The sequence below is a fragment of the Galleria mellonella genome, unplaced genomic scaffold, assembly GCF_026898425.1.
Source record: "Galleria mellonella isolate WM207_F2 unplaced genomic scaffold, CSIRO_AGI_GalMel_v1 utg312, whole genome shotgun sequence".
In the NCBI taxonomy this organism is placed as follows: Eukaryota; Metazoa; Arthropoda; class Insecta; order Lepidoptera; family Pyralidae; genus Galleria; species Galleria mellonella.
In genome coordinates, this window is record NW_026442074.1 from 664,591 (window position 1) to 678,088 (window position 13,498).

The window sequence follows — 13,498 nt, forward strand, 5'->3', positions numbered from 1 at the left end:
GTCTCTGGAAGGGCTATCTATTGAGGAATTAGATTGTACTAAATTATCAGGTAAGAAACCATGTAATAATGATGCACTGAATGAATTAAATAAAATGAGGAATATTCGGTAAACAATTTCACTAAATACTAAAAACAAGAAAATAAAAATCGGTAAAAAAACTTTTAAGTTAAACGGTTTTATTTTATGTGCACTGAAAACTACAAAATAAATAAATAGTTACTTACCTATCAACCTACGTAAGTGATCTCGGTCATTAATGTCTCTGATGGTAGTGGTTGTCATAACATGAACCATGTCAGCGGCCGAAAGGCAGTTCATGAGAGAACACTAACACCAGGGTTTGCTTGGTAGGTAAACTAAGCAGCCCGCACTATAACAAGTAGGTATTTTGACCTTCTAGTTCAGAAATATTTTAGTACTAGGCAGAATAGCTTTTAGGCATATTAGACTAAAATAAAAACGTGGGGCCCCTCTGAAATCATACCTATAGCAGAGCATATCTCATACTTTGGTAGATCATGAGCTCGGCGTTCGCTGGTGAAGCCGTAACGGCTGGTTATTGATGGTCAAAACCTCCAGTTACGATTATAGTAAGTCGATTCAGCGGACCCTGGACTCCGGAGCTATGAGGTTTCGGATGCGACCGGGATAAACCGCTAGGATGATGATGATGACGATTATAATAAGTCGATGCAATCCACACTTAGTATAGTAGAAAGTAATACAGAAATAATTAATGGGCCCCACGTTTTTATTTTAGTCTAATATGCCTAAAAGCTATTCTGCCTAGTACTAAAATATTTCTGAACTAGAAGGTCAAAATACCTACTTGTTATAGTGCGGGCTGCTTAGTTTACCTACCAAGCAAACCCTGGTGTTAGTGTTCTCTCATGAACTGCCTTTCGGCCGCTGACATGGTTCATGTTATGACAACCACTACCATCAGAGACATTAATGACCGAGATCACTTACGTAGGTTGATAGGTAAGTAACTATTTATTTATTTTGTAGTTTTCAGTGCACATAAAATAAAACCGTTTAACTTAAAAGTTTTTTTACCGATTTTTATTTATCTAAAAGGATATACTTATACAGCTTGGACCTATAGGAATTTTATCAAAATCGATTTAGTAAATTAGTTTTTAAATCAAAATGGTTTTGCCACAACTGAAATAGGTTTGGTTATATGGAACATAATTTTATTATTGATATTTGTATTTATTTATTTATTATTGCATTCCATAATATACTTAGTAGATAACATTTCAATTATGGACCCTGTTGGGCACAGCAAGTAGGAGAGAGGAGGACAACACTTTTTTTCACTTTAGAAATAGTCTAAGGATCTGTTACAATATTATCCAGTCGTTGAAATTGTATCACGATAGGTACGTATTATTATTTTTAGAAAATTCACATCTACCCTCTTAAGGAGAGGAGATGGCAACTAACCCCCGGCAGAAGCACAGTCGGCCGGGGTTCAGGGCCCCAGTGAGAGAAACCGGCGTACAATGCGGGCAATGTCTAAGAGCACCGCTTACTGCATCTTTCCCGGGAGGGAGCCGCCTCGGAATGCCAACCGTCTGAGATGTTGTTCCAGACTGGTTGGGATAAGACCGTTCAACGATTGGAATGATTTCGGTGGATTTTTTTTTTTACAACACAGGGAGCAAACGAGCATGCGGCTCACCTGATGGTAAGTGACTACCGCCGCCCATGGTCACTCCCAACACCTACGGCATTGCAGGTGTGCTGCCGGCCTTTTAAAAAGGAATATGCTCTTTTCTTGAAGGTAATGATGTCGTATCGGTTCGGAAAACAGAGGGAGACTTTGTACAAAAGTCGATTGCTTGGGTACCTCTGTCCCATTCGTGTTTCAACCGTGAAGCAGTTGTGTTTGCATGGCTGTGTTTCGGTTTGAAGAGTGGGATATGGCGTGAATTTACTGGGTACAGAGGAATAACACCTGAGTCCTCAGGAATGGCAGCGCATGGGGGGTATCATGGGCGAAACAGTATACTCTGTTATGTCCATGGTACTGCTCATGTCTATAGGCGACGGTTACCACTTTCCATCAGGTGGGCCGTCAGCTTGTTTGCCACTCTAAGTTGTATAAAAAAAAAAATACTGCTGCTGGAAGTTGATTCCAAAGAGTGGTTGTGCGTGGGAGAAAGTGCCTTGAAAAACGCACGGTGGAGGACCGCCACTCGTCCAGGTGGTTGGGATGAAATTTTAGTTTATGGTGGGTTGTATTATTATTATTCATTATTAAGTATTGGTGTGTTTATTCTTTTTACTTTTTATTTTCATATCATATTTATGGAATTAGAATTACTTAGTTGTAAGTTTTTAACCCCCCAAGGGGGAGGCTTATGTTCAGCAGTGGACAGTTAAAGGCTGATATGATGAAATTTTAATGTGTTGTTTGTCATTCCTTGTTATGTATGGTGTTAAAGTAATAAAAACCTATCTACCTGTCGATCTTATTTGGAGGTACGTTCAACATTTAAACTGGTATGTTTATTTAAGCGCTGACCTTAACCATGACAATTTCGTAGTAACTAAACGGCCATAACATCGTAGTTCGTTCGGTCAATGAACTACGATGGGTTACAGTTAAAATAATAAACAAATAGATTAAAAATAGAATTGAGTAAAGCTAATTCACGTGTAGGTAGGTGTACGTACATATGAAAAGTTTAACTGGTGTGAAGAATTTGTGGAGGATTTGGCAGGGAACGAACTCCCTGTCGAGGTTTTCTTTAGAGATTACAGTATAGGGTTCTTCGGAACGGGTATATTAAAGTTTCTTCAGGGTTGGAAATATGCACCAGACACCTCTTGTGTTACAAGCAGTGGCGTAACTATACCATTTGGAGCCTGTGGCAAATTCCCACGATGATGGGGCCCTATCAGTAAAAATAAGATACTCAGGTACAATGTAAAAAAAAACTGAGCTCGCGGCCTCTTGAGCCGGGGCCCTTTTGGGCCGGGGGCCTGTGGCATTTTGCCTTGCCACCCTATTGTTACGCCACTGGTTACAGGCGTCCATAAGCTTGGTTTCCCACTTTAGTGATATAACAAAAACCAAAAACTTGCGAACCTCAATTATTGAGGGTATCTTAAAGTACTAGGTACGGTAATCAAATAGACTTGTGAGGTAAACATATGGTTATTTATTGCGATGCAGTAAAATGTAAAAGTGTTCCATTGTCAGTAACGAAATCCGATCCTGTGACTCCCTTTGCTTTATCACTTGCTAAGAAAAGAATCATTTCTGCAATTTCTGAAGATTCCGAACATCTCTTAAGTGGTACTGATGAACTCAAATTATCCCATGATACAGAGCTATTACCTGCGTTTTCTAGAAAATCTGTTACAACTGGTCCCGGACTGATGCCATTCACTCTTACACCAGAAGCTGCCAACTCCAGAGCAGCGCCACGAGTGAAATGGTCCAATGCGGCTTTAGAAACACTGTATGCTAGAAAGCCTGGAACGGAAGAAGTCATTTTTCCTGCTACACTGGATATATTCACAATATTGCCTTTAGTTTTGACAAGGTGAGGTGCAGCTAAAGCGGTAAGGTGAACAATCGAGCGCATATTCACTGCCATTACTTCATCATACGCTTTCAATATACTCCCATTCAATATAAATCCAAAACTTCCCATTCCAGCGTTGTTCACTAGGATGTCAATCTTCCCAAACTTTTTGATGGTTTCATCGATGATCCTTTTAACATCGTTATCGTTGCTGACGTCTGCTCTGATGACAAGCGGTGTTTGCCCGCCACGAGCGCACTGCTCGGCGACCTTGCTCAGCTTGCTCTCATTCCTGCCCACCATAACAACGCGGGCGCCTTCTTTGGCGAACAGCACCGCAGCGGCCGCGCCGATGCCGGAACTAGCTCCCGTCACTATGACCACTTTGTTGTTGAAACCCATAATAAGTCAGTTTTCTTCTAACGACATAAAACAACTGGACGTCACTTGATATTAGAACGCTATTTATACCACACGATTACACCATAATTTTTTTGCGTATGTCATTTTAAACAATTGAAACAGCAATATAAATATAACAATTGTAACTTTAAATATTCCTGAAGCGATATATGACTTTAAAGAGTAGTTTTGCGGTATTATGGGAAGCTGAGGCGAGGGAAGATTTCCGACTAATAAAATTTTGTATACAGGTAATTTGTAAAACATAATTGTTATATCTAAATATAACCTACGAGTGTGTTGCTTTGTATAACTTATGCAAATATATAACATACAGAGTATCACGTAATATTTTACATGGATTATACGATAAATATAGTCACTTTTGTATTTCGTAGCCAAATTAAGATTTTTTTTATTTAAGAGTGTATTCTTGTCGGAGTAACTAGTTCATGCATTCTCTTCCAGTCAGCTTTATTCCAAACCATCTTTGGCCTCCCTATATGACATTACTCCTTTTTCCTCTTTACTCTTTTGTTCTCTATGTTTTCTTCTAATATTTCTACAAGGTCCAGTATTTTGCCTCTTCTATTCTCTATTGTTTTTATTAATGTTCATTTCTCATTCACCCTTTCCAAAACTTCCTTGTTTGTTACTTTTTCTGTCTAGCTTATCCTTTCCATTCTACTCCATGTCCACATTTCGAATGTCTCAAGCATTTTCTTCTTTTTTATGTCATTGTCCATGTTTCACACCTGTAAAACACTATACTCCAATTGTAAGGTTTTGTAATAATTTTAATAGATTATTTTTGATTTTTTTGATGTAAATACATATTTTTTTGTTATCATAGGCCTGTTTTGCGACTGTTATTCTAGATTTAATATCCAATGTGTACGTCCACTGTGATTATATTTCCTAAGAACTTAAAGTTTTAAACATTTTAGATGAGCATGTTATTTGTCTTTATTTAACTTTGCAATTTAACTGGCTTTTTAGAACTAAATTAGATAAATTAAGTAAAATAAATTAAAAATAATAAAGAAAAAATAATTTTGATATTTTCGAGCTTTTAATCGAGAGTTTATGAATGTTTATGTAATCCCGTGAAAAAGGGACGACAAAGTATCGGCTCTTACCGATGGATTACGGCATTTTATTTTATTTTACTTTATTAGAGAAACATACAATTCCTACAACATATAAAGAATAAGTAAAATATTTAAAAAAATCCGTAAATTTACCACAAAAAAACTGACAGATTAAATAAACGAGAGCAGTCGTGATATACCCACATAGACAAAAAAATGTGCGTTATATAGTTAGAAAAAATAGAAACATGAGATTTTTGTAATTAGGAAAAAGCTCTTGTTTTATATTTATTATTATTTTAATACAAATTTAAGCATTTACTGAATATATTTAAAAATATTAAAAAATATAATAAAAATATACATATACAGGACAGGCTTAGCCTAGTGTAGGAACGAATACTGAATTGTGTGAAAAAACATACTTTGATATTAAATACATTTTTACTTATTACTTTAAATATTTTTTTTTTATTACAAATATAATTATCATTATGAATATACGAAACTTGAGACAATCCAATTTTGCTCAATCATTGTGACTCTTGATATCAAGACAGTTACGCACAAAAGTGTATAATTTATTTTTTAATTATTTATTTTTGTCATTACAAAAAACCTGGTACAAAAGAAGAATTTAATGCTTTATAGCATTCTCTCCCAGTCAACCTCTGGCAAAACAGAAATGTAATTAAACGGTAAAAAATTGAAAATTGTTATAGATAAAACAGTTATAGACGTATTCATAATAACTTACAAATTACAATAACACATCTTCATCAGCTTTTAACAGTCCACTGCTGAAGATAAGCCTCTCCCTAGAGGGGTTATCAGGGGACATCTCTAAAGCCTACCTGCAGTTGCCAACACGCATGCCAATCGCGGCAACTACTGGCAAAGACCCCTTAAGGATGAGGCCTATGTTCAGTATTGGACAGTTAACGACTGATATCATTAGTTAAAAATAAAGATATAAGAGACTTATTATTATTTTATCACAGTGTAATAACAAAAAAGTATCGTAATAAACTTATGTACTCGACCTCACTCGATGACACTATCACGTTGCTATAAATATTGAGAATTTATCAAATAATTATCACTTGCTTAATATAATTAGATCAATAATGAGCCCTGCAAGTTTTTTTTTTTTTTTTACAACACAGGGGGCAAACGAACATGAGGCTCACCTGATGGTAAATGACTACCGCTGCCCATGGTCGCCCACAACACCAACGACATTGCAGGTGTGCTGCCGGCCTTTTAAAAAGGAATATGCTCTTTTCTTGAAAGTTATGTTGTCGTATCGGTTCGGAAATACTGCTGCTGGAAGTTGATTCCAAAGAGTGGTTGTGCGTGGGAGAAAGTGCCTTGAAAAACGCACGGTATAGTTGTTATAGTGACTGGCGCTGCTTCCGGCATTGGAGCTGCTACTGCAGTGCTGTTTACTAAAGAACGTGCCCATGTAGTAATGGTGGACAAGAATGAGAGCAAGTTAAACAATGTCGCCGAGCAGTGCGCCAATAGTAACACGCCTCTCGTGATCAATGCAGACGTTAGTAACGATGACGATATCAAGAGAATTATCACTGAAACTATTGACAAATTTGACAAAATAGATATTTTGGTTAATAACGCTGGTACTAGTGTTCAAGGTGATATATTAAGTGGAAAGATATTGAAAGCGTACGACGAAACAATGGCAGTGAACATACGTGCAGTGGTTAATCTTACCGCTTTAGCTGCACCTCACCTTGTTAAAACTAAAGGCAATATTGTAAATATATCTAGTATAGCAGGGAAGACTATTTCCATGGTAGGGTATGCAGCTTATAATACTTCTAAAGCCGCATTAGATCATTTCACTCGTGGTGCTGCCCGGAGTTGGCAGCTTCAGGTGTAAGAGTGAATAGCATCAGTCCAGGGCCAGTGCGAACGAATATTATAGAGAATACAGGTGTATCAAATATGTCCTGGGATAATTTAGGTGCCAAAATAAAAAAAAATAGACAATATTTGATGGATATATATATATATATATATATATATATATATATATATATATATATATATATATATATATATATATATATATATATATTAGTTCCGCTTAAGAGGTGCTCCGAGCCTGAAGAGATTGCTGAATTAATTCTATATTTAGCAAGTGACAAGGCAAAAGGCGTCACGGGATCTGATTTTGTTTCCGACAATGGAGCTCTTTTACAATTTCCTTCTTTCTAATAAATAAATTACAATTATTTAATTACTTTTATTTATCCATCAAATATTGTCTATTTTTTTTTATTTTGATGAACATTACGATATGAAATAATTTGGGAAAGAGTAAATAAGCATAGGTACAATGGGTCTACCCATTGTACCTATGCTTATTTACTCTACGCTTAGATCTATCTAATTAAGTACAATTATATAGATGGGCAAAGAATAACAAACATTCACATCTTTGTTACTTTTTGACGCAAAACTAATGAATGAATTTGAAGAAAATCTGGTAGATATACGGATAGGTTACATACTAACTAATATATATTGAATCACGTGACTAAAGGCGTAAGATATATATATATATATATATATATATATATATATAGTATATGACTAAAAATCGAGATTTCAATTAGTCTACCTACTATGTTGTTTCCAACAATTGTGTTAACTTCATACAGAAGTTTTCTTCAAGGTGAACACGGTACTCACGTCGTAACGCCTCACCTCGCACTGCGGCCCGCAGCACTTAGAGCACATAATAACATATGTTTTCGAAACAATTGTCGGAAACTACTGTAGTCGACTGTTTTTTTAATTCGTAATATAATATTATGAAAAGAAAAGATTTGATTGTTTGTTTGTATTATTATTATTATTAAAAAACGGGCTTTTTCAGACAAAAAATCCTGTGATACTGCGACATTTTACTTTGTGCTCGCCTTTTTTAAAAGTTCGCTACTAATTCCTATCAATGATAGGAATTTGAAGATATTTTTTGTAGGGACGTGTTTTATTTCCTCAGGATATAAAGTGTGTTTTCCAAAGGAGATATATCGTTTATCAATGAGTGGGCTACAGCCACACATTCAATGCTGCGGCGTTTCTTCCTCATTGTGACAAAATCTGTAAACACTTTTTGGGCATAAGCCTAATTGGGACATATGCTTCTTTAGTTTGCAATGTCCAGTGAGGGCCCTTGTTTGTTAATTAATGGATAAACTCAAAAACTACTCAACGGATTTTGAAAATTCTTTAACCTATATAAAGGTACCTTATCAGAGAATAAAACAAGCTGCATATTATTTTTTTTTTTAATATAGACAACCATGAAAAATATAATAATGTAACCGGATTAAAAATTTTCCAAATTAAAGCTAATCGTCATCGTCATTATATAAATCATTAACTGTCCACTTCTCATAACACAAATTGTTATGAGTAGTGACCAGGTCACAGATAAGTAATTAGGGGTGCCTTGGAAGATTGCGACTTCGAACCTTGGACTTCGCAACCGCAGTTAGGCTTTTAGTGATACTTTAAGAGGGACATTGTTGCTAATCCCTCGACCATTATGTTCTCTTAATCGCCTCTTACGAAACTCGTGCAATAGGAAGGTGTGGCCCGTTTTATAAAAATATAAAAAATAACACTAACATACATACATACATACATATCTGTCACGCCTGTCTCCCATTAGCGTAGGCAGAAATAATGGAACGCCAAATGCTTCGATTCAAACAAACCTCTTTCGCTTCTTCCACATTCCTCAATCTTTTCATACACGCTCGCCGGTTACGGGTACTTTTAATTTGGCCCTTAATCTAGGGCGGCCCTTACCGACATCTCCATTCATTCTTGCTCGATAAATCTCTTTCGTAATTCTTCTTTCATCCATCCTCTCCAAATGACCAAACCAACGCAACATTCCTTTTTCGATAACACTAACATAAAATAATAATTTATCTTTCGAACTCTTACTAGTCCTCTCAGATCAAAAAGACTTTTCCAAATCGATTTACGAGTGATAAAGTTATAAATTAATAATTATAAAACATAACAGTATATACATAGATGTAACTATATATTTATGTAAATGTATATGTGAATTTTTCCTCAGGAATGGCAACACATGGAGGGTATCATGGGCGAAACAGTATACTATGTTATGTCCATGGTACTGCTCATGTCTATAGGCGACGGTTACCACTTTCCATCAGGTGGGCCGTCAGCTTGTTTGCCGTTCTCAGTTGTATAAAAAAAAACCGACCTAAAAACTACCCACTGACATTGATGCTCCTTTCCTCTGTGTTGCTGGAAGAGAACTCTATCAGAGTTAACCTCGCCTTTGTACATTTGATTACCTCTGTCATATTCTTATAAATAACTGGTGTGTACAATGAAGAATTAAATAAATAAATAAATAAAAATCTAACTGATAAATAAATATATCCTATTATACTCATCCGTAATGAATCGTTCATGAAAGAATTATTAAAATCAGTTGAGCAGTTTTTAAGTTTATCCATTACAAATAAATCATCAAATCTTTCTTTTTTAAAGTATTAATGAAAGTAGAGATAAAGAAAAAATAAACCCTAATAACTTGAAGATGGCACAATCATTAAAATTCTTTAAAACAGGTATTATAAAAGTTCATTCTGAAACTCCTGTTTCATTCAGTCAATTGTGAATATATGTAACTGTGTATGTGTATATATATGTATGTATATATGTATTTATGTGTGTAGATTATGTATTATTTTGCTATACGTATGTATTTATTATGTACTATTTTACGTAAATATAAGATAAAATTTCATGCAAGATTAATGACAATAAGTAATCCTATTATTAGGACAGTATTCCTTACTGCATACCTGACGATAAAAGAATTTATAGTAAAATTATTTAAATTGGTATTTTATTTATTAATGTATAGTTTAATAGTGTAAAAATTTGTAATTAATTAAAATTGAATTACCGTCGCAATGATTGTAAACTGTGGGTATATACCTATATGTGAGTATATGAAATAAAAGAGTTATTATTACATATTATTATTATTTACATATATATGTGTATACAATTACTTTTCATTGTATTATATGTTCAATTTTAACTAGGTATTATTGAGTTTATCTTTAACTGTACTGTTTTCACCCTTGAACATTTTATAGTATTATTGCCCAACCATTGTAATGTTCGACATCTAGACAGATGCATACAAAAGTGTTTCGTTGTTCTATGTAACGTAAGAACATCGGGTATTGTTTAAAATGAACCTTTTTATACATTGACAATTATAGTTTTTTATAAAAAAAAATGGAAAATAAATGAATTGTAACAAAAATATAATGCATCATGTCAACAGACAGTATTTTCATTAAAGATATAAATAACAAGAAACAGCATATTTATAAACAGGTGCCTTTGAAAGGCTATGTAGATACTGTTGGAATACTTTATATGACACGATGAACTTATGAAAATTATTAATGAAAGAAAGATGAAAGAAAGACAGGAAGAGAAAGACAAAGGCATAGTTCTTCGATGGAATGAAAATGGAATGGTAACACCGCCTGCGTTATCAGTAAACAGTGGCGGTGTATCTTCGAATGATGATAGGTAAGGATGAATTCGCCAGTATATTAAACGCGATGGATTAAAGGGGACTACTGGGAAATCGATCCAATGAGATATATTGGCAGCATTGGGACTATAGGACTTCGTTATTATTAATCCCCCTTCTCCTCATAACAAACGCATAGTTACATTAGGAAGCAAACGTTCATACTGCTCATTTGATAGTAAGTGACTACCGCCACCCATTATCACCCGTAATACCAGAGACATTACAGGTGTGTTGCTGGCCTTTTAAAAAGTAATATGCTCTTTTCTTAAATGTCGTATCGATTCGGAAATACTGCTGCTGGAAAATGATCCTAAAAAGCGATTGTACATAGAAGAAAGTGCCTTGAAAAACACACAGTGAAGGACCGCAATTCATCCAGATGGTTGCGATAGATCTTTAGTTTGTGGCAGGTTGTCCAATAGTGAAAATCAGCAGCAGGTATCAATCCGAATAATTGCAGGTTAATGTCATATGAATAAGTAAAGAAACCCCCAGAAAATTGACGAGAATGCAGTTCTGCAGTGAGTTGAGATACCAAATTAAACATTGAAAGGCGAATAATCAAGCATAAGCATAAGTAAAAATAATTCCACGCTGCAACAGCACAAAAACAAAAACTTTTGCATTTAACTATACTTAACGACGCAATTACGCATCGTGGTATAAAAATAGCCGGATTATCAACGAATTGTCATTAGTTTAACACAATCTGAACAGTCATGAGCTTTGCAAACAAAGTGGTTATAGTGACTGGAGCCAGTTCCGGCATCGGCGCGGCCGCTGCAGTGCTGTTCGCTAGAGAAGGTGCCTGCGTGGTGATGGTGGGCAGGAACCAAAGCAAGCTGAGCAAGGTCGCCGAGCAGTGTGCCCGCGATGGACAAGCACCGCTCGTTATCAGGGCTGATGTAACTAATGATAACGATGTCAAGAGAATTGTCGATGAAACCATCAATAAGTTTGGAAAGATTGACGTTTTGGTTAACAACGCTGGAATAAGTGTATTTGGTAGTATTTTAAAGGGTGATATATTAAAAGCATACGACGAAACAATGCTAGTGAATCTGCGTGCGGTCGTTCACCTTACCACTTTAGCTGCACCTCACCTTGTCAAAACTAAAGGTAATATTGTGAACATATCTAGTATAGCAGGAAAGATGGCGCCGGGGGTAACATTTATACCCTATAATACTTCTAAAGCCGCATTAGATCACTTCACTCGTGGTGCTGCTCTGGAGTTGGCAGCTTCAGGTGTAAGAGTGAATGGTATCAGTCCAGGGCCGGTGATAACAGATTTTTTGGACAATAATAAAATCAGCAATTTAGGACTAACTTTTGACACTATGGGTGCCTCTGTGCCACTTAATAGGTGTTCTCAACCTGAAGAGATTGCTGAATTAATTCTATATTTAGCAAGCGACAAGGCAAAAGGTATCACGGGATCCGACTTTGTTTCCGACAATGGAGGTATGTTACGATTTAGAATGTAATACAAAATAAACTATAATTTTGTATGTATTTATGTAATTATTAACAGGGGCTTGTACATTCATAAGGTGTCATCCTGTGAAGGTGAATTGGAAGCCACTTGAGTTGATTACGGAAATCAGAGATGTGGTCATATTTGCGAAGATTAAATATAAACCGTATATAAATATTTTGAAGTTGTTCAAGTTTATTTAATTGATCTTCTGTAATATTAACATAACAAGAATCGGCGTCATCTAGTCATACAGTTTTGGTACTGATTGGTAGAAAATTTTACAGACGATTGGGACTACCTATAGACGTAAATATTTTACAACTTAACTGAGATATTTGATGTGACCAGGCCAGTGCTTGTTCGAAATGTACTTCAAGATTTTTAAATGACCATTAAAAATAACCGATGGGAGATTAAATGAGTTTAATTTAGATATGTAGTGAGGACTACCAATAATAATGCATTGTGGTTTAGACGGATTTACAGTGAGGCCGTTTGCTTTGCTCCAGTCGAATATACGGGAGAGATCTTCGTTTATGATACAAATTGCATCAGTAATGTTACTGATACTGGCTTCAGGTTTAAGAGGTATTAAAGTTTTCTAAACATTTCTTAATGTAATTAATTTAATCAATAACATTTATTGTAAGATTTTTTGTTTAAATTTTATTTAATACTAGCTATATCCCATGGCAAAGTTAGAACTTGTATTCCAACTTTGCCGCGGGAAATTAAAATTAATATTACGTAACTATTTTATTCATCCAATAATTTTATTGTAATAAATTGCTTATTTATATGACCACATACTAAATTAATAATAAAAAAAAACAATATAGTACATTATTAAGTAAATACATGTAGTGACCATAATAAATGTAATAAAAATATTGTACAACCATCGGGTTACTTATTTATATTTATTATTATTATAAGTCGTCGTAAAATATTATTATTAAACGACCCTATCAGGTCGACCTTCACACAGTTCCTGCTGGAAACCATTGTGGTTAATTCTTGTGGAATTTATCACGATGAGCTAACTGACCTACCTTCATTCTCACCTATCATCCCTCACTGGTGCCTCGCCAGCGTATACCGACAGGCAGGGTTACCATTCCATTATCAACTATTAAAAAAGAACTCTGCTACTAATGGCACAAATCCTTATTTCATAATTTCGATCCATTTTGTATTGAAAATTTAAATAGTTTAATATTATCGTACAGTAGAAAAAATATTTTTAACAGATAGCCTGCATAGAATTGTATAGAATCATAGTATAGAAATCAATGTAAATAGTTTTAAATTTAAGAAATAAAGATTTGGTCCTATA

At 35.0% G+C, this 13,498-nt stretch overlaps 3 protein-coding genes across 3 annotated transcripts; 2 read left to right on the forward strand and 1 right to left on the reverse strand.

Annotated features, from left to right (window-relative positions):
- Nucleotides 1–3,147: 3,147 nt before the first annotated feature.
- On the reverse strand, nt 3,148–4,007 carry LOC113516328 (3-oxoacyl-[acyl-carrier-protein] reductase FabG-like). The gene has a single exon (XM_026900744.3). It carries the CDS (start codon nt 3,948–3,950, stop codon nt 3,180–3,182), a length of 771 nt encoding a protein of 256 aa, XP_026756545.2. The 5' UTR covers nt 3,951–4,007; the 3' UTR covers nt 3,148–3,179.
- A 2,143-nt stretch (nt 4,008–6,150) lies between these two features.
- LOC128200945 (3-oxoacyl-[acyl-carrier-protein] reductase FabG-like) lies at nt 6,151–7,027 on the forward strand. Its single transcript, XM_052896117.1, has one exon. The coding sequence runs from the start codon at nt 6,513–6,515 to the stop codon at nt 6,942–6,944; it is 432 nt and encodes a 143-aa protein (XP_052752077.1). The 5' UTR covers nt 6,151–6,512; the 3' UTR covers nt 6,945–7,027.
- A 4,363-nt stretch (nt 7,028–11,390) lies between these two features.
- Nucleotides 11,391–13,498, forward strand: LOC113516339 (uncharacterized oxidoreductase YxbG-like). The gene has a single exon (XM_026900757.3). The coding sequence runs from the start codon at nt 11,402–11,404 to the stop codon at nt 12,167–12,169; it is 768 nt and encodes a 255-aa protein (XP_026756558.2). The 5' UTR covers nt 11,391–11,401; the 3' UTR covers nt 12,170–13,498.

Excerpts from the sequence above, each read along its gene's own strand:
- LOC113516328 (XM_026900744.3), bottom strand. The coding sequence starts at position 3,950 with ATGGGTTTCAACAACAAAGTGGTCATAGTGACGGGAGCTAGTTCCGGC.
- LOC128200945 (XM_052896117.1), top strand. The coding sequence starts at position 6,513 with ATGGTGGACAAGAATGAGAGCAAGTTAAACAATGTCGCCGAGCAGTGC.
- LOC113516339 (XM_026900757.3), top strand. The coding sequence starts at position 11,402 with ATGAGCTTTGCAAACAAAGTGGTTATAGTGACTGGAGCCAGTTCCGGC.